We start from the raw sequence: 21507 nt of genomic DNA on the forward strand, positions 1-21507 counted from the left end.
GATAAAGACTCATATTAAAAATAAATGGGCAAAACATTATCTAAATTTACCTGTGCTTCTGGTATGACAAATAGTCAGCCAATGGTGCATGACCCATGGAGCTCATCTTTCTTTGGAGGGATACTAAGGGACCTCTCACACTTTTCATCCCTCAGCCATGTAAAACATAAAGCCAAGAATGAGATGTCATTGTCCTATGGCTTACTCTCAAAAGCTTTCAATGGCTCAACTCACCTAAGTTTTCCTCTTTTATTTTCTTCCTCCACATCATGACTTTTGTAATTTTTATGACAATTTTTTAATGAGTAAAATGATCTGGAAAAATTTTTTTTCAGTTTTTATTTCAGTGAAACAAGAGGCAACACTGCTGTATAAAGTATTGCATATGGAGAACATTTACACAAATATACAAAACTTCAAAAAACTAAACTGTAGTTTATTTCCATAGCCTTGAAAAGGTCGAGAGTACATAAAAATATCCAAAGTCATAGTTTATTCTTTAGGAATGTAAACTCTAGGAATACAATTAGAAACATGTATACTTACTAGGAAAAAGTTAGTATCACTACATGATTAGAAGTAAAGATAAGAAGTATCCAATAAACTTTACTTAAGAGAAAGCAACAGTATGTGAAATAAGATCTTGAGTTTACTGGTAGAAACTTCATATCAAGACACAGGTAGGAACTCTACTATACAAAAACAAAAACATCTTCCAAAAATATTCACTGCTAGTCTCTTTAGATATGCACAAGTTACAAAGTACAAAAGACAACATATTTATGTTTTCTATTGAAGAGTTTAACAATATTAAACATAAATGTGAATAATTCAAATTCTTGAGTGTAATTTTACTAAGCAACAAATCTAAAAGTACAAATTCATGCTAATTAAAGGACTAGAGTTTCTATTTTTCATCCAAAGATTAGGAAGACATTATACAATCATTGCTATCTATAATGTTTAGTTTAAGTACCCATCAAATTATTCCTTTTGTTTAAATGGCTTTTTAAAAATATTTTTCAGTTACATTTTTTAACTACATATTTCCTTGATGTGCTTCCTTTTAATAAAGTATAGATTTATTGTGCCTATAGACTCAAATGTTAAACAGCCTATTTTAAATATTGGTTTAAAAGTATGCCTCAGAGTACATTTTTTCTATAATTTAAATTTAAAGGTTTAACGCTTCAATTTTATTCTTTCAAAAAAGGCAAAATCCCTTAAAACTGGGATCATTTTTAATCTATTTTGGTTTAAAAAACATATTTCTCTTTAATTCAACATTTTGTTTTTAAATGAGTAAGGTCTGCTAAGCAGTTGCATCAAAATTGAAAAGGGCAATAAAATATTGCTTTTTCAAAATGAACTCTGTCATTTAAAGACTGAGAATTTCTACTCTGCAAGTCTCCAGGGCTGCCTTAAACACTTCATTGGTGGTGCACAAGGGATCCCAGGGTGCTCACTTGCCCTGGGCCCTCTGGGAAAAGTCTACTTTCTCTCTCTCCTCGCTTGTACTCCAAAAGGCAAATGCTGGGACCCAGCTTCACTAGAATACCCCAGGTATTTCGGTATTTGAACAGTGGGAAGTTAGGTAATTTCAAGAATCTTTAGAGGTTTAAAATGTGGAATGGACCTACAATTTCTGCTCAGATCCTCTGAGTGATGGGGTGCAAGGCCTCGGTTTTGTGAAGAATCCTTCTCATGATAAAAAGGTATTATTCTGGATATAGAGGAAGTATGTGACCAAATGGTCATATCAGAGTCTTCATGAGAAAATTACCTACAAAAGCCACTCCGACTTCCAAATTTGGAAAGGTTAGTGGGAAGAGAATAGTTGGGATAATTACGATTATTACCATATTTAGCATTATCCAATATTTATAATAGCTATACAAAGTTTCAAATGTGTAAATAGTATCAAATGTACTATAAAAGAATTCTACTTTTAATATTTCTCCACACTCCAGAAAATTATCTGGTGGAAATTAATTGGAGCAGAAATTCATAACCACACCATTGAATAAGCCTTCAGTTTTTTAAAGAATGTACACATGCAAATTTGTTGTTCATTCTATAAAAATGTAATATCCTTTTCATACTTAAATTGTAAACACCTACAGCTCTGATTCCATTTATGGTTAACAAGAAAAATATAAAATGTTACATTTTTATTGTAAAAATAAATGAGAATTATTAAAATTTATAATTAGAGGACTTAAGAAGTCAAGTGTCATTGACGCTATTAAAATTAATTCACCATTAAGAACAATGAAGATTATGATGATCTAGTATCTAACACATCTGATCTAGGGTTGTGAGATCACTGAGGATTCTAAATATTAGATAAGTGATTTGTTTGCACTGTGATACTGTCTTCTCAAACTTTAATGTACAGAAAAATCACTTGAGGATTTTGTTAAAATGCAGATTTTGACTCAGTAGATCTGGGGTGACTTTGAAATTCTGCATTTTTAACATGATGCCAGGTGATGGCAATGCTATTTACCAGTCCTCAGACCCCATGATTGGCAACGACCTAGAATAATACCAAACTCAGTTTCCATTATAGCCGTTGAAAATTAAAATCTGATCTCTCACTTGTGTCAGCTAATGTTTCCTTAAACTTATTCTACAATGTTTCCTAAGCACCTTAACTTGCTTTAAATGCCAACCTTTATAAATTAGTTCTTAAGACTATTACTACTGTTAGTAGCTAGGGAAAATTCTTTGTTAAAGAATTACAAACAGGCAATAGGAAATTCACAGTGGTATTTTACAAACATTTTAAATTGTATACAGGATTCTTATTAAATTAATACTATGTCAACTTTCACTGTCTAGATGCCTTACTTTTTTTTGTTATTATAATTTATGCCAATACATCTTATTATGTTACTAGAACTATGAAAAGAAGATTTACTTATGTTAAAAATCATATCTATTCAGGGTTAATGAATGAAAATAAATTCATGCCTTTTGAATAATTAGATTGAAAAACGGTAGCCAAACTAGTTATAGTCAGAACTGCATGCATACTGTAAATGTGTTGGCGCTCTTTAAGACACACACGTTTTTCACATACTTGAGCTCTGCATAAGCAAGTACATGAAAAAACTAGCATTTTCTCTGTGTGACCACAGCTAGGGACCATGAATAAGGAAACCACTGTGTATTAACAGTAAAAGAGACCAAGTGGACCCCTCCCTAAGCCTTCTTTCCTGGACACCTTACTCTCGTCCTCAGCCATACTTCCTCTCTCTAGCTCTAAATTATTACTTAAGTATTCCTGATTTACAGGGAACCTCAACCATAGCTGAACTAGCAAATACCAAACATTTATGTCCATCTAGAGGTCATACAGTTCTCTATAGTTACATACAAGTTTGTTTAGCTTCCGCCGTATTGCCTTTTTTATTTTTATTTTTTGGTTGGGGGTAACTACATTGATTATTCTTTCTATCATAACAAGGCCTGGTCACAAAATAAGAAACACATTTAATTTTTTTCATATTTTTTCATTTTAAATTTAAGAACACAACATAAACAATCCTAAATTAGTTATTATGTAAATGTCCTTTGTCCATATTTCACTCTTAATTTTTTCATGATACTCTATAGATGAAAAATTTACCTAATTTCCTTCATTTGAAGACAAACAATATGATTGACACTGGCATCTTGAGCGCTGTTGCAAGATTTACGGTTTCTGGGAATCTTCAATGACGTGTACTTGGAATTAAAGAAACCCAAACTAGCTAGGATTTCCAAGCCAAGCAGCAGGGTAAGTCAGCTTTATGGTCCATTACATCTTAGAAATTAAAAGAAATTTTCACCTGCTACATTCAGATCCAACACCTCAAAACAACACATTCTCCAGCAACTTGATTTTTGATATAAAAATGTTCCAAAGACAGGAACAGAAATCCTTCTGCCCATCCCTGGAATCACATAATAGTCTAGGTACTGAGTTACCAGGCATTTTCCAGTGTTTTATATAAACTGTTCTACTAATCTTAAAGATGATCTGGTGACAAACGTGGATCAGGCATTTTACATACACATCATTTTTGTTTTTTCACACGCCTGTTTTTCAAACTGGCTTGCCGAACGGCCAGCTGTAGAATTCCTGGAGTTGTACCTCTCTCCCTCATCCTCTAAAAACAGTTCCCATACATGGAGATTTCCTTTTTACTCTGAAGGCCAAACATACAGCTACCAAAATAGGAGTCATTGGGGGAAGATAAAACCACCTCACATGAGAGGTAACCAATCTGACTAGACAACCTGCTCAAATGTGTTGTCACACTAACCATCTTAGGTCAACAGAAACAAAGAAAAAGAAGACTCAAATCAAGGAGAAAAAAACACAACCAAGTAATAACAAAACCATATTTCAGCTTACTGCAACCTAAACCTTATTCCCTTCATAAAGTCAAGATAGCCTTCAGAATTTAAGACATCTGGGCTCCTGTCAGGAACAGGGATGAAAGACCCTGGGCACTTTCATAAAGAAGCAAAGTCATACTTCCAGATTCACTGGCTGTGTGAGAAAACGCTGGTAAGTTAATCTGTGGACAGAGTAATGCTAATACTAGGAGGTCTCTGCTGACCTGATTGATGCTTCACTGGAAGTTCAGTCCTTTCGGAAACGTAAATAAGCTTTTCTTCTTGGAGACTACAAGCGGAAAACCTATTGGCATCTGTTCCAGTCCCACAGCCAACAGCTGATGCTGGGTTATGTGGGACTGTGACACCACTGACTTGTTCAAAGGATTTACTAAATACAGTTGCAGCCGTCTTAGCCAAACCATGGCTACTAGGCTTGGGCAGAGACTGGCTGGTCGTTAGCGTAAGTCTCTTCAAGGAGAGAAGCTCAAGATTCTCACTTTGGGCTCTCTGAGTTTGTTTTCGAGCAAAGTGATCTCTGCAAGACTCCCCTGTAGTTTCTTTTTCTTTTCCTCCAGTTTTGCTTCCTCCTGATCGTCTCTGAGTCTTTCCTACACTTGTCTTGTTACTAGAATTGTGACTACTATTTGATAAACCTGACTGGCTGGTACTAGATGCAGCCCTGGAATAAAATCCCTCGTCAACTTCAGATATGTCCATCAGTTCTTCTTGACCTGTTAATTCTGCATTTCCTAAACAAAGAAATAACAAAGATTAATTAACGTTAAGTACTTTCAGTAATTCTTTTTTCATGATTAATAACAAATCGATTACATTTTAAATAAATTAAACTGTAGCATAATTAGGTAAAGCAACAGATTATAGACCAAAATCTAAGGATAAATCAACACACTTATTAAATGTCAAAAAAGTTCATTGTATTAAATAACAGTCATTTAGAGTGTATTAAACAAAAAGCATGCCATAAACCCCACCCCACCATGTTTTTAGAAAGAATTCTCTTACTATTCATGCAAAAGATCAGAAACAATTAGGAAAAACACCACACAGTAAAACCAGGGGCAAACTCTCCCCCAGCAACAAAGCAGTAGAAAATCAAAGCTCTTACCAATGAACTTTTAAAAAAAATGGTATTAAAATATTTTAAAGATTTTTTAAAGGTTGTATTCTGTATTCTAAATTATTTTACAAAGATGAAAAAAATACACCACAAGTATCACAAGCTCGAATTTGTTAAAATTCTATAGACGTTATCTTTCATATAAAAGATGACAAATATATGAAGATGAAAAAATAATTTTTGATCTCAAAACATTAGCAGAAATTTTGGAAGCAATTTTCTGCCTCAATTTTCATAATTTACTCAGAGACAATATAGGTTTGACCATTCCAAAGAGCATTAAGAGTCATCGAGAAATTATGGTGCATAATTCATGCATTTTGATTATTAGATGACATGCAAAATTTCTGTGACTGTGCAACTGTTGCTTAAAACATGCAGCAGTGGCCCTTTGCCATGAGATACCTTGGAGTGCAGCTATAAAGTGCTGTGCTAAAACTGCACTCTGCCAGGTGAGTTTATTCCATCCTCCATCATTTTTCTTACAGATTTTTGCCTCCTGATCTCTGGCAAGCCTTTGCTTTCAGTTCTAGGATCTGTGGCTGTTTCCTGCACACCCTGTAAATGCTGAGCATCAATCTCTCCTAGTGTTCTGCCTTTTTCCCCATTCCCGGTTCTCTCTCCGGCCACATTTGTGACACTAATCTCAGGAATGACAAGGATGCCCAATTCAGTAGTATCATTATTGTTGTCAGGTTGCTCTAGAATTGAAGACGATAAGACAAAAGGATGGCTGAAAACAAAACAAAATAAATATGCAAAACAACAAAAACAAAAAGATCTGAAACAAAAACTGGATGACTGAATGATATGGATTAAGTCTAATATTTGCACTGTAGAAATTTTCATCAGTTAGAATACTGACAGCACTGGACACAACAGGGTCATATTCTTTAGTTTTAAATGACAGTGAAAAAACTTACAGAGCATCAACTCATGTTCTGCATTTTTTCACACACATAATTGACATGGACTATGAAACAAATTTTTTTATAAGTCAAAATAGGATTTCTAGTGTTTTTAAGATATTGTGACCACTTGAACTCATGCAAAGCCTCAGGCATATGGTTAAGGATGTATAGCTAAAATTCTAGCTTGTGTCGACAAGAGGAACTAAGTCACTTAGGAATTCCTCGCTGTACATTTAATTCTACTTTTTTATTAGATTACATTGAGGCTGACTTAATAAACCACAATATTGAAAAATGCTTATTCATTTTGGATATCGTGGTTAATAATGCTATTAGTATAGTTCTTGTCTCACACACCATCTTGTATATTAGAGAATATTAATGTATATAATTAAATAGCCTACTCCTTTGGACTCATACTAATTCCCTAAATTTAGGCTAGCTTGTAACAATTCATTACTAAACTGGAGAAAAATAAAAATGGATTCAGAAAAACAAATTGTCTGTTGGTCCTTTATTCTGCAAATGGCCAGGTAATCAAAACGAAGGAATGAGCCTCCTGATTAGTTAATACTTGGAAACAATCTATTCTGTATCTTAAGTCACAAAGGCATGCTTTTATTTAAAGCTGTCAAGGAAATACCTATAATAAATGGGAAAAAATAACATGACTATCCTATCTCTACCATGGGCCAGTAATGAAAGCTAAAGTTCAAAACAACATAAGACAATGCAAAACAGTATACATTCTTAAAAAATGTAGACCACAAATCTGCTTGAGGACATTACCTATTACTTTCAAATGTTCTTCATGATAGGATTATCAAGGTCTCATTAATGATGCTAAAGCATGTGAAATAGTAACAGGTAGGAAAGAATGGAGGCCAGAGCTACATCTTCTTGTGGGTCTCAAACTTTGTGGCACATTGGTATCATCTGGGCATCTTTAAGAACTACTGATGTCTGGCTCTCATCTTAGACCTTAGACGTTCTGATTTAATTATAATGAGGTATGACCTGGGCACAGGGATTTTTAAAAGCTCCTAGGTAACTAATATGCAGTGAAGTTTGGGAACCATTGCTCTATTCCGATTCTTTCAAATTTTCAAAACTGAAAACAAAAGTTTTTATGGATGCTCTGGTTACCCCATACCCAGCGGCAATATGCACTTCTGGAGGTCCTCAAATCATCATGTTGCCTTGGGGTAGTGGGCCACTGTTTTGGTATAATAATTTCCCATTTACTTAGTGCTTCGGAAAAATTTGACTGAAGGCTCTCTGAATGAAATTTTTATTTCCTAGACAGGCCAAAGCATGTTGGTAAGGTAGTATCACACTGCAACTTCTGAGCGCCCCTCTAACGGAGGTTTAATGAGACTAGAAAGTTCCAAGCAAGCCTATCCCCCATTGCTAACAGCTGTCTTCAAAGTGAAAGCAAGTAAAATCTTAGTGAGGTAAACGCTAGAGGCCACTGCAACTGAAAGTAAAATCACCATGGCACTGTTGGGTGACAACCAACAGCTGTCCATTTATATTGTAGAATCAGTTTCACAGATATATTAAAGGGACCATCAGTCCAAAAAAAAATTATCAACTGTAGAAATTATCTAGACATAACAAAGTCAGTGAATATTAGGACTTAACAAAATTTTAAAAGGTAAACATAGGTGGCCTAACAGAATAGAAAATACCATTACTTACAGTGAATGGCACTAAGTAGTTTTTTTAAAGAGTTTCACATATATTACCAATCATATTCTCAAAACAATGTGTTAGTGAGCTTCTGAAATAGGCAATTTGACTCCCATTTACAGGCAAGGAAACTGAGGTTCGGAAAGAGCCACACAACTATTCAGTGGGGAGCTATACGGTACAATATTTTGACTTCAAATGTTCATTCTAACATGCTATAAATTCTAACTCCTCAATTTATTAAAGTCAGTATGAGTTAAAAGTCCTCTGACATCCTTTCATTAGGTTTAACTTATTTGCTTAGATTCCTGTTCATTTCATAGAAAGCGAATAATTTACTTTGGCTGAATAGAGAGCAAGAGCAAATAAAAGTCTCTAAGAAAACCTAAATAAGTCATAGCTCTCAAGGTCAGGCTTTTTAAATTTCATTTATTTTTAAAAAGATGCCAATGAAAATTATTAATTTAAAATGGTGCTACAGTGATGAAAATTTAGAATTCTGCAAGAAAAACTAGAAAATATCAAGAATAATAATATAAAGCAGCATTAGGCAATTAGACTGTAAATCACATTTACTGGGATAGTAGTTAAGATCTATAGCCCAATAAGCAATGATATTAATCATTTTTAAACATGAAATTTAAAAGTAGGAAAATAAAATCATGTGTTTTTCCACAGGTACAAAGCTCTGACTAATTAATATATGCATGTTACTCAAAAATGATAAAAATGGCAATATTTTTAACTTCTCATTAAAGGAAATTCATAAAAAGAAAAGCATGAAATTCTGTACAGAGTTCAAAAGAACAAAAATATAATTCTCAGGAAAATTACAGAATAAAGAAAAATAATTCTGTAATTCAAACAAATACTTGTTACATGATCTTGCTCTCCATGATTTCTCTAACTTCTTCTCCTATACGACTCTGTGACCCAATCCCCCTACATACATCTTCTTACTGGTCTTACTGTTCTCTAGGTCTGGAATGCTCTTTCCCATATAGCTATATGGCTTACCTCTTCATTTCTTTAAGGTTTTTTTCTCAAAAATTTTCTTCTCAGTAAAGCCCTCCCTGATTATCCCATCAATATCTCCCATATTTCATATACCTTCTTCCCTACTTTGCTTCTTCTCCTTAGCACTTAATCACTCTCCACAACACTCACTTACAATTATTTATTTATCTTGTATACTAGATGTAAGTTCCATGAGGGAAAGGTTTTTTGTCTGGTCACTGCTATATACGTAGTACCTGGGAAAGCAGTTTGCATACAGTAGGTGCCCAATAAATACTTGTTTGATGGACTGAACAAATTTCCTATTATGAGGTGAAGTTATTATTAGAATAAACGAAGGTGAAAAAAGTGTAGAAGACATGAGAAAGGTAGGCTAGAAATGTGTTACTTGAATTTATAAATAATATACAGCTTATGCTAATTAAAATTTTTAGATGGCAGAGAAAAGCAAAGGCTGCTTTGTTTTGGAAAAGTGAATAGCTACCCCTAAATGTAAGTTTAGTAAAATGCTTAGTAACATCAAAAAGATGATTTTAAATCTATAGTTCTTTTATTATGCTATACATAGGATAACATACAGAGCTAAGAAGAGGACGTTAAATTATAGAGATGTTTTAAGGGAATATAAATGCATAAGAAAACAATCTGTTTAAAAGCTCAGAACTTAAAAATCTATGCAAAAACTTTCATGATTGGTCTATACCTATAAAAATAATACTTACATTTGACTTCAAATAATTCGAAAAGTTCAAAAAAGATCCATACAGAAACTTCTCAGAAAATATTTTATTTGTATAACCTCTATAAATAGGTAACCTTCTCTCCATATACAGAAATGAGGAGAGTTAAAGAATACTTTTAATAGACATTTCCAAATTGGTTCTCAAAGGCACTCAAGTCATTTCTCCCTACAATATTTCTCTGGCTTTGAGGAAAAAAAGAAAAGGTGAAACAAATTGTAAATATCATTAAAACTGATCATGAAAAGCTGTGCTTTCTTCCATATGTAATTTTATAATCCCAAATATCTACTTCATCAATGTCACTCATGAAACTCTCTATCCTAACTTTAGCTTTTATATTTTCAAAGCTGCCTTATTTACTGAAAGTGACAATTTAAATTAAGAAACAATTTATTTATTCACAGAATTTACATAGCTTTGTACTCAGACTGCTTTATGAGTCTAAAAGAGGGTGGTTATGACCCAAGGTACTTACAAATTTATTTGTAAAAACAATAAAATAAGCTGAAGCTTTAAAAAAATTAATCTATATCTTAAATGTCTACATCATACAATTTTGACATTAATTATTAAAAGTATTTTAGAGTAAACCTCAAAGAAAGTCATACATATTTCTTTATAAGTTATAAGATATAAATATTTAAACTATCAAAAAATACCTGAACAACTTTATATCCTTTAATCCAATCAGCTTATGTTTATAATTTATTCTATTCAATGGAAGAAAAATGCTATCTATATTCATTAAGCTATTCATTGCAGTGTTATCTATAACAGCAAAAAGTTAGAAACAAATTTTTTAATATACTAAGGAAATGGTTAAGTAAATGATGGAATATCAATTCAATGTGGTATTATGTAGCCATTAAAATATTTAGACTTACTAGGAGAATTTAGGAAAATGTTCAACAATGTTAAATGAACAAAAGCAAAATACCAAAAAAATTAATTTTTAAAAATTCAACTTAAATAGAACACAACTATAAAAAATATATACATATATGAAGAAATTTGTGAAAATTATCACTCTTTAAGTACTGGGATTATTAAGTAAATAACCTTCTACCCAGTTTACTATCACGTTGTTACACTATTTTTCAATATAACAAGAAAAGAAGGAACAAATTGCTCAGTCTATATTATATATTTCTTTATCATTCATTCACTCGTTCATACATTCAACTACCATTTATTGAGCACCTACTTTGTGCCAGACATCGTTTTAGGCTCTGGGGTTTTAGGCTCAACAGTCAACCAGACAGACGAAGACTCTGCCCTCATAGAATTTACCCTATAATATGGGAATTAAGTAAACAAGAGAATTTCAGATAGTGGAAAATGCAATGGAGAAAATAATAATGGGAGAGTGTAAGCAGATGGTAGGGGGAAGTCTACTTTAGATGGGTGTCTGGGGAGACTTCTTTGAGAAAGACATATTTGAGCTGAGATCTGAATGATGAAAAAGCACTGCCACAAAATGATGTGGAGGAAGAGCTCGAGCTGGCACTTTTTCATCATTGAAATCTCAGCTCAAATACCTCAAATTGATAGTAAAAAGTCCAAAAGGCAGAAATGGCTTTGTATGTTGAAGGGATAGAAGGAAGGGTGAAAGTGGTCTTCAAATGAGGATAATGCAGTATGCAAGAGGTCACATCACTAGGGCCACCTATGCCATAGCACAGAGCTTAGATTTCGTTCCGATTGTAATGGGCAGTCATTGACACGTACACAGATAAAGTAGTTGCATACTTTCTTGGCATTTCTTATCAGAAAATATTGGGCATGAAGTATTTAGAAAGAATAACACTGAAACAATTCACAGCCTGGGCCAGTAATTTGCAAGGCAGATTAGAGGAAAGGGAAGCTGCTATAGAAACAACAGAATTAAAGTCCTGGCATTTAAAGAGCTACACTCTGAGCAAAGACATAAACAAAGACTGAGAAATCTGGCTCCAGAAGCCAGAGGTAGACTTTCCAGATAAGAAAAAAACACCTGGGGCACAGAAAAATGCCGCCAGGACCAGAATGATTCATTTATAGACACACTGGTTAGGAGCTATTACCGGTTTCCTACGTAAAGAACAATTCTCCTTATTGAGGTGGATTCAGTCACCCTCTGATGATAATTTCTTTTGTCATCTTTATTATGTCTCAAGTTGAAAAATAAAAATCCCTTTGAGAATTGCAACATAGGGATGCTACTGGACCAAGTGAATCTTTCATTGTGATTAAAGATCCTCATGACCAGGCAGACCAAAAACAGGTAAGCAGCATTTATTACCAAACTATCTATAAAAGCAGTGGGCAACAAATGTTCCTAAAAAAGGGATTGGGAGAGCAGACAGGTAGTGCTCAATACTAAGTAACAATAAATAATAACTTTAGTAACTACAACAAGAATTATACACGGCCTACATAGTAAAAAATGTAGAACATAATGATTTATAAACAAGTGTTTTTGCTTCATAAAATCAATAATTCTGAAATATCTTACTTCTCTGTATAAATAATTATTTTAGTTTATTTTACCTAGAAATAGACTAAGATTTTTTTGTTGTTGTTTTCTTCTAAAGTTGGTTAAGCCAAGATTCTGAGACTACTCTTTCCTCTTTAAACCTAATGTTCATATGTTCAATTGAACCAACATGATATTTTAGCTCTTTGGTTAATATGTCCTTTTTCTCTGAGTCATCTAACATTTCCTAATATTTTATTTTTGTGTCCAAGAGTATAATGAATGCCAGTTAAAAATTCATGCAATGCTAACTTTGGCCAGAAGGAAATGCTTTTTGGTCAAAATGTTTTATCAACTACATTGGGAAAGAAAAATTTTTTCCTCAAATAGCATCTTAGAAACTGAAAATAATGATGCTTCACAAGATGATACTAAAAACATTTAAATCTTTTTACATAAATGCTAGTTTTTCTCTAAAATTTCCTTAATAAATATAGACAACTTTAAAAATAGAAACATAAGTATTATACATTTCTAATTGCAGATGTAAAATTTCAATAGCCAATTCTTTAGAGTTTGCTACTTTTGGGGTTTAAAATGATCATTTCTACGTTTTTCAAAATGCTTTTATAACTATTAGCAACTTTGTTTCAACTAAATGGTTTTCACATAAAGTCATAAAATGAGATTCACAAAATAAATGTACAATTTCAAGACATGAGTATCTAGAGAGACATGCAGTATCTAGAAAGACTACTTTATGTTTTAAAATATTTATAAATACTTTTTAAAATATTTAAGTGAAATATATTTCTTATAATTATTCAGGTTTCTCCTATAGTTAGAAAGTTAGTAATGTCCTATTTCATCAATATGTTATTATACAATAGAAATTTAACATTTTCTAAATCAACAACCAGTTTTTAAAAAATTATTTTCCAACATGAACTGCATCTTTTATTGTCCCTTTTCTTTTCTCATCTAATAAGTTGGTACTAAACCACTGAGCAAATTAAAACAAATTTTTTTTGTCATTTTTTAAAAACATAATCACAGGTCTCTGAATTTTGTTATAACCATTTAAATTTATTTAAATATCCTGGCATACTTTAAATAGAAACTTAATATTGAAAATGCAATAAAACTGCGATAACACCACTTTCACTTTCTTTATAGTCAATCTATGTAAACTGTGTTTTGTTTGATTTTCCACTTAAACATGCCATATAATTAATTAAATACTCTAAAATTCTCAGGGTGTTTATTTTGCATTACTACGTTGGAAGACTTAAAAATATATATAGTTCTTATTTTCAATTATTTTTCACTGCTTAAAACTTTGTATTCTTGGATCCCCTAAGTTAAAATAATCAAATGCAATGTTATAAAAATAAACCGTTTAACATTATGCCAGGACCAAAAGTAGAGCAAAATGGAAAGGATCTAGTTTAAAAATATTGCTTTTATTATTAATATCTACCTATTGCAAACAGTTGTAGCCATGCATAAAAGAGAAATGCAAATTCAGTCTACTCTATTTTCATGTTAATTTGAGATTATGTGAGTAAATGGGTGTTAAAACAACATTCTAAAGAATCCTGACTGTAATGGTGATATGCCTGATAACAGAGTACTGTACTGTGGGGCTAATGAAATCACCAAAACCAAAAATCATTAAACTGATTGTTACTATTTATAACATATGTATACTTTTGTGTTTGATATTACACTCAAACTAAACATGTTTATTTCAAATTGAGAAAATCTGAACTATAAGTTTGAAAGACTTATTGTTTTACAAAAGGACTAATCAATCACAGGACCATTTGAATAGCAGCTAGCTAATAAAAACTTAACAAAAACATAATTATGTAGCTAATAACACAAATTAGTTTTTAATTAATAATCAGACTTTATGTAGTGCTTTAAAGCATACCAAATGCTTTTCACTTACTTATTACCTCACAAATGCACAGTGGAAAGAATGGTGGGCAGTAATACAGAATTGGAATATCATTAAATATGCCTTTTTATTAGATAAGTGGTTGGTAAAAATTATAAGCACACTTTATTTGAAATCATAACTTAATTTAGGGGATTTTTATAGATGAAGAACTGGTATTTCAACAACTTTTAAAAGGAAGGAGGAAAGTTACATTATTCCAAGTACATATAATTTTTTAAAAGTGGAAGAGTGAGTCATGGTGCTAGTAGGGGTAGGGAAACAGACAAAAGAGTAGCAATTAAATTTGCTCTGGAAGAAGAGAGGGAATGGAAAATAAGTACAGATATATGAAAGAATCGAAGTGGTAAGAATTATACAGGAATTTAAGAAAAAGGGCTCTTCTAGCTTATAGGGTAGGTAATGAAGGTAGCTTTAGAAGCAACACTTAAGAATGACTAGAGAACTGAAGCATAATTGTAAAAAATACTTTGTTTTCCTTTTAGCTATTTCTTTTTTTAAGGAAATATTTTAAAAAATAAAACTGCATTTTAACTAATTAAAAAAACTATTGCACTGTTTTTTCTTATTTTTCTTATTGGAATTTCCAATTTGATTCTTGTTATGGTCATAATCTACTCATTCTTCTCCTATCATATTTAATCGTTTTTAATGTTTATTCCATTATTATCCTTCTCTAGTTGTATTTTGCTTTCAAATTATGAGTTCTAAATAGACCTCAATCTGTACATTGCTTGAAAATCTAGGTTTAAAAATTACACACTAAGTGAAGCAATATGCTTAAACAAATTAATAATATATAAAAAGCTATTAATTCTGAAATTATGACTCTTAAAAGTTAAAAGCAGTAAATCTACATTGTAATTTTACTCTCCAAACATATATATTAACAGAATTATAAAGTCAATAAATTAAGTGAAAAGTGGGGGAAATCAGGCAAATATACTAGTTGTCAAATATGTCTCTCCAAAATAATACGTCGGTTGAAACCAGCCTTTCTTTGATAATCACTCTATTTAGCCAATATGAGAATGCACTGTCAGGTCGAAATCAAAATTGCAGGGCCTTATAGATGTATCTCTCTGGTGTGCAATGCTGAGAGTGGGGGAAGATATGCTGGGGTCGGGGAGCATCCAGAGGATTTATGGGAACTCTCTCTACTTTCCACTCAGTTTTGCTGTGAACTGAAAACTTCTCTAAAAAAAAATAAAGTCTATTAAATTAGGGCCAAGCGAATAATAGCACTGGTCAAAATACAATTCTAGAAATTTGGGTTGTTATTAATAATAAGACCACAACAAGGGATATATGTTCTGATGTGTAGAAATGTTAAAGTGAAAGTAATTTTTTTATCTTCCAAAAGAATATTTTCCATTAGAATATAAGCTGTGTTCTTAACTTTAAAAAAGGATGGTAGATCTGTGAAGCTTCAGAGAATCCTGAAATACATTCCAGAGAGCTCAAAAAAAATTTTAATGTAATTAAAACTATCTCAAATTATTTTTAAAATAGTTTTGGCTGTAAAGATAAAGAGATTTTTCTATTACAAATAAGAGAAAAGAATAAATGTGATTTATTGCTCCCATTTAATGTATTTATTTGCATGTATAATTTTTGGTTCACTCAGATATGCAAACACATCAATATGTTCACATAGCTTAAATATCTATATTCCTTAATGATAAAGGGATATAAAAAGAAAAAAAGTAAGAATAGAAAATTCTGTGTGGCTACTTCCATGGGAAAACCTCTTTTACTCCTCTCCCTCTTCTCCCCAAACAGGCTGGAAAAAGAAAAAAGGAGAGAGGCAACAAATATGGAAGCAACCTAAATGTCCATCAATGGACGAATGGTTAAAGAAAATGTAGTGTATATATAATGAAATATTATTCCGTAAAAAAGTAATTCCTATCATTTGTGACAACATGGATAGACCTTGAAGGAATTATGCTAAGTGAAATAAGTCAGATAACAAAAGACAAATACTGTAAGCTCTCACTTATATGTGGAATCTAAACAAACAAACAAACAAAAAATTCAGAGATAGAGAACAGACTGGTGGTTGCCGTGTTGGGTAGAGGGCAGGGCTGGAGGAGAAGATGGGTGAAAATGGTCAACAGGTACAAACTTCCACTTATAAATTGGTAAATGCTGGCAATGTAATATAAATGTACAGCGTGGTGTCTACAGTTAATAAAACTATTTTTTGTGTGTTTTTTAAAATTATTTTATATTTGAAAGTTGCTAAGAATGTAAATCTTAAAGTTCTCATCACAAGAAAATTTGTAACTATGTATAACAATGAATGTTAACTAGACTTACTGTGATCATTTCACAATATACACATATATTGAATCATTATGTTGTATACCTAGAACTAATATAATTTTACATGTCGATTATATCTCATTTTTAAGAAAAAAGACATAAATAAAAAAATAGGAAAAAAAGTAACAACAATGACAATAAAAAGAGCCCAATTCCTTTCTTCTTTCTTAGCACTGGCAGTTACAAAGAAAGAAGCAAGAGAAAAATAAAAAGAATATTTCTTAAAGTTCATGATTCTTGTCCCTTCTCCTTCCCCAAACCTCATCATCACTGGCTTATTAAAGTTGCATATTCCATGTTCCTACTCTGTGATACAGTTTAGGGTCTGGGAAGAAATCCCTGCTCCCAGAAAGGCTGGTGTGGTTAAGGAAGTGGTAGGGATATAGGTGTAATGGGGAATGAATGATGCAACAAACAAAGAAATTCTTAATGTGTTTTCACACAGTCATAAACTAAATCTACAGTCTACAGTACTCTGGTCCAGAAACATTATGGGATGAAAAGGCTTTTGTGGGTCACCCTGGAATCTACAAGCCTTTTAGCACTGTTTCTGCAAAATTTAATATATAAATAAATTAAATTTTGTTGTAATTCATATATGTAATTTATATATGAATATAATAAATATAATTTATATATCAATTAAAAACTCAATTTATAACTTAAGAATTGTTTATATATGTAAGAACTATAGCAAAGACACCTATCTTCCCCATGAGAAGCTAGTGTCAGCTAGAGGGCCCAGAACACTAATAAGGTGTTCAAGTAGGAATGAGAACCACAAAGATGGAAAATGGAAAAGTTTAATTCAGCAGAACAGGGTAACAATGAAAAATATTGCTCTAGGAAGGAAAGCCAAGACTACTCTTCAAAGGGACAATGCCACCTACATGTAGAGGTAAAGGAAGAACTTAACTAGGAACATTTTGGAGTCCACTGGGAATTCGCATTACAGAAAAGTGGTAAACAAGACTAAGCTATATTGTGTATCTGCCCCCAAGCACTTAACTTGCTTGCTATAGCTCATTCTCTTCTAAATCCTCATTTGTGACTTTTTTTGTTATATACAGGAGTTGCCCAAGTGTTAGTTGTGAAGGCTGAATTAAGTGTAGGGGGATAAATGATAAGGAAAGATACTTTAATGATGCTGTAGACCTAAGACACAGTGTCAACTCCTCAAATGATGGCCAAATGTAATCTGGAAAATATGTAAGTATCTAATAGATACAATATATCTCAAGTAATCCCTTCTCTTTTGATAATAATTCTTTTATTTCTGGAAAATATCTTCTATTTAATTGCAGGGTACACATCTTATTCTGTTCAATGCATGCATGGTCACACACACACACCTGTTTCTCACACACATATGCACAAATACAACTGAACTTCAATATTTCACATTTTTAACTGTAGGACCTATATTTTCCCCCCTAATTCCCAATGTGTCCACTTAAATATCAAGAAAGAAAAGTGGAAACGAAATTAAAATTCATTTTTGCATTTCCTATATCAGTAGTTTGGGAGCTATCATGGCCACAATGACCCATATGGTCTGGTTCATAGCCTCTGTGCCTATTTCCACCTGTTAATGCCAAAACAGAAAACATGATCTCTAGGGTACCACAATAGCTAATTAAATGATTCTCTACCTGTAACCCAGTCCCATTCAGTAGCATAACTTTCATTAAAAGAACTGAAGAATTTGACTCTATGTTTTAAATAGCATAATTTGCCTTGCTAATGACAAACATTACCACTCTTTTATGCTTTCATAAAGAACTTTCAAGAATTGTCATACGACTCTGAAAAAGAAAAAGACTCAAAATGATCATTGATTAAGCTGGAAAATTCCATCATCATTCTTTCGTTTGACATAATATCTCCTAGATTCCCTGAGAAAGAACAATGGCTACTGTTCTCATCATCAACTTTCTATTTCACCATGTATAATCTCATTCTCACTTTTGCATTCCTCTGTAGAGACCACAGGGACAAATGGAACCAAATATATCAAAGGAACTGCCATTTTCATCACAGTTTATAGGAAGAAGAAAACAGAGAATAGATTTTGCTTTACCCCTAATATGTATGTTTGCTTAGGGCAAAGAAGAGGCTTTTTGCTTCCTATTCTATGGTTAGCTTCCGAGAAAGGTGATAGTAGTCTTCTTACACTGATTCTTGCCACTACAATAACTTCTAGGTAGGAGGGGAGTTATAAAATAAAAAAAAAAATAAGAAATTAAATAAGAAATAATTATAAGAGAAGGGAGAAAAATAAAGCATTGAGAAAGACATGGTGAATAAAATTAACTTCCAGTGGAATTTTTGAATAATAAAATGAAGCAGTCAAGAAGAAATATTAAAACAAACTAACAACTTTGGAAGAAAATTAACTTCCAGAAAACACAAATGCCTAGAGTTGCATCAAACTATGGCATTCTTTATAGGAAGTCCAGAAGAAAATTGTTAAAGTCCCTATTAGTTGTCTTATTTCAACATGCAAGTTTATCTGCTAAAAAACTAATTGAGAAATCAGAAACATTAAGGAATATTTGCAAATAATTGTGCATGGAAACCCAAAATATATGAATAATTTAAGATGCACTTTCCTACTCTCCTACTCTATTGAAATATAATTTAAAAGCCAGTACAATGTTTAAATAAATTTCATTCATATATGTAACATACGGGGCTTTATTTTCCATATTGCCTGTCACTCATGGATAACAAATTAGAAGTTAAAGATGATCCAATAGCTCTTTCTTTCATGCCATTATGATACTATTTACTAAAGCTACAAGTTATATAGCATTGTAAGTCCAGAGAAAAATGTGATAGAATCAACATTCTCTAATGTGCAGAATTTTTTATTTCTTACCATGTCTTTTCCACCTATGACCTCTAATTGACATGCTGGTTACTGCATTTCTTGATATTCTAGAAGAAGTTGGTGTGATTTCAACTTGAATACACCTTGTACCCTCCTTACTAGATTTCATGGCGCCATGAGGCAATGAAGCCTTTATTGCATTAGCAACCTAAGAAGGAAATACAGTTTAAGATTGGTATTAACGAATGTATTATCATATTTTTAGATAAACAAGATAATAAATTTTAACAGGTTTTTTTAAAAGAATACTTTTTCCAAGGTATTTTATAAGATGATATATAAATCCTTCAAAATACGGAGTAAGGAAACTTATCGTTAAAAATAATATGTAAGTGATGAAATTAAAAATTTGAAAATATTGAATTATATTTCCAAATGCCTAATGCTAATTAATAAATGTAGGTCTAGCAAGTTAAGGAGAACATTCCTACAAGTTAAAAAAATCTATCAGTTATCTAAAAAGTTAGCCTAACAAAATCTTCAAATTTATTATATTTATCTTTTCAAGTATTAAATTTTCCTAGTATAATAGAAGCATGAATCATTGAGTATTAATGATACATTAAAGCAGTATAAATGGCTATTTCACAACTTATACTTCTAAATTGAGAAATTTTAAATGAAAAAATTTACATAAATAAGGTACCTACCAGCAATGGCTCTGGATATAATTCTAACTGGGCTCTGTATATAATATCATCCAATGCTTTTTGAGCTAGATCCCATTCTCCATTGTAACTATAAAATTAAATGAAGAAAGTATAATTATTTTAAATTCTATATAAATGAACAAAATACAATGAGAAACTATTTATCTTTACTAAAGAAAATAATAGGTCACGTTAGTACATTGCTTAGCATTCCACCTACCTTAAAATCATATTTTTAAATCTTTAAATTCCTTTCAAATTGTATCTGAAAGCCTATTAGTAGCAAAAAAAAATTTTATAGATGTACATTTCTTCTCTAAAAAACATTTCTATTTATGGAACAGACATCAAAAAAGCTAGTCAAAATCAAAGCATTTTAAACTTTCAGAGCAAGTCAGAGTATAATAAATTAAATACCTTAGAATAATGTTCGGAACACTTTATGGTCAAATTATTCTTTAACTCCCACAGATTTAATGAGAATATACAACTACTGTAGCTTGCAATATCCAAAGTAGCTATTTCTTTCTTTACATTATGATAGTCACTTAGAAGTGTACATGATGTATGTTGCAAATATTTGAAATATATTGAGACAAAATCGTGTGTGTATAATTTTCAAAGACATGGCCAAACTCTTCCTGAAACCTAAAGAAAACCTAAGGAGAGACAGGTCACAATGCAAGTGGATAATAAGAATTCAGCTAAACTTAACAAATTACTGAAAGCCAAGTATGAGTCAGCATGAAAGTATATATGCCTGGGAGCAGGTATAATGGGAGCTCGCAAGCTCTTCTCCACAAACCTCTTATAGGCATTCACAAGAAAAACTGGGGGCAAGATGGGAAACCAGAGTATGCTGCCCTTGGCAGTGCAGGCCCGAAGGAGAAGGGTGGCCACTTGAGCAGGAAAGGCATGAAGATTCAGCCAGACCCTTTTCTCACATGGAACAAAAATTTTAAAGCCTTTGGGGAAAGAGCAGAAAACTCTTTCACCCTAATGGCAAAGGTAAAAACCGACTGTAGCTGAGAGGAAAAGAAAAAGACAAAAAAACCCTCTAACTGTGGGGAAGGATAAAGAAATCGTCCTATGCTGAGACCACTAGAGGTCTCATCACTGGAGGAGGGGCAGTGATGGGGAACGACTCCCCCACCCGGGCCCTTTCCTCCAGATCAGAGACAAAGGGCCTGCTTAGAGGCTGGACCAGGATAACAGAGAACACCATGCCCCCCTCCACCTAACCAGGCTAGTACACATCTAGTAACAAGCAACAGAACTCCACTGCTGGAGGAGGGACAAGAACATGGAGAGAGACCCTCTCTGAG

The 21507-nt window shown here is 32.4% G+C and overlaps 1 protein-coding gene across 4 annotated transcripts in view; it reads right to left on the reverse strand.

Annotated features, from left to right (window-relative positions):
* Nucleotides 1–324: 324 nt before the first annotated feature.
* Nucleotides 325–21507, reverse strand: part of FAM126A (family with sequence similarity 126 member A) — a 72694-nt gene continuing 51511 nt past the window's right edge. For 3 of the 4 annotated variants that reach the window (XM_011361656.2, XM_011361657.2, XM_023531492.1), the window contains exons 10-11: nt 19521–19680; nt 325–5141 (exon numbers count right to left, since the gene is read on the reverse strand). In XM_011361656.2, coding sequence (XP_011359958.1) covers nt 4567–5141; nt 19521–19680 — 735 coding nt within the window. In that variant the 3' untranslated portion in view covers nt 325–4566. Of the gene's footprint in view, nt 5142–5935; nt 6232–19520; nt 19681–21507 lie in introns of all 4 variants that reach the window. The other variant, XM_011361658.2, reaches the window with a different exon arrangement.

Source organism: Pteropus vampyrus, unplaced genomic scaffold (assembly GCF_000151845.1).
Source record: "Pteropus vampyrus isolate Shadow unplaced genomic scaffold, Pvam_2.0 Scaffold69, whole genome shotgun sequence".
In the NCBI taxonomy this organism is placed as follows: Eukaryota; Metazoa; Chordata; class Mammalia; order Chiroptera; family Pteropodidae; genus Pteropus; species Pteropus vampyrus.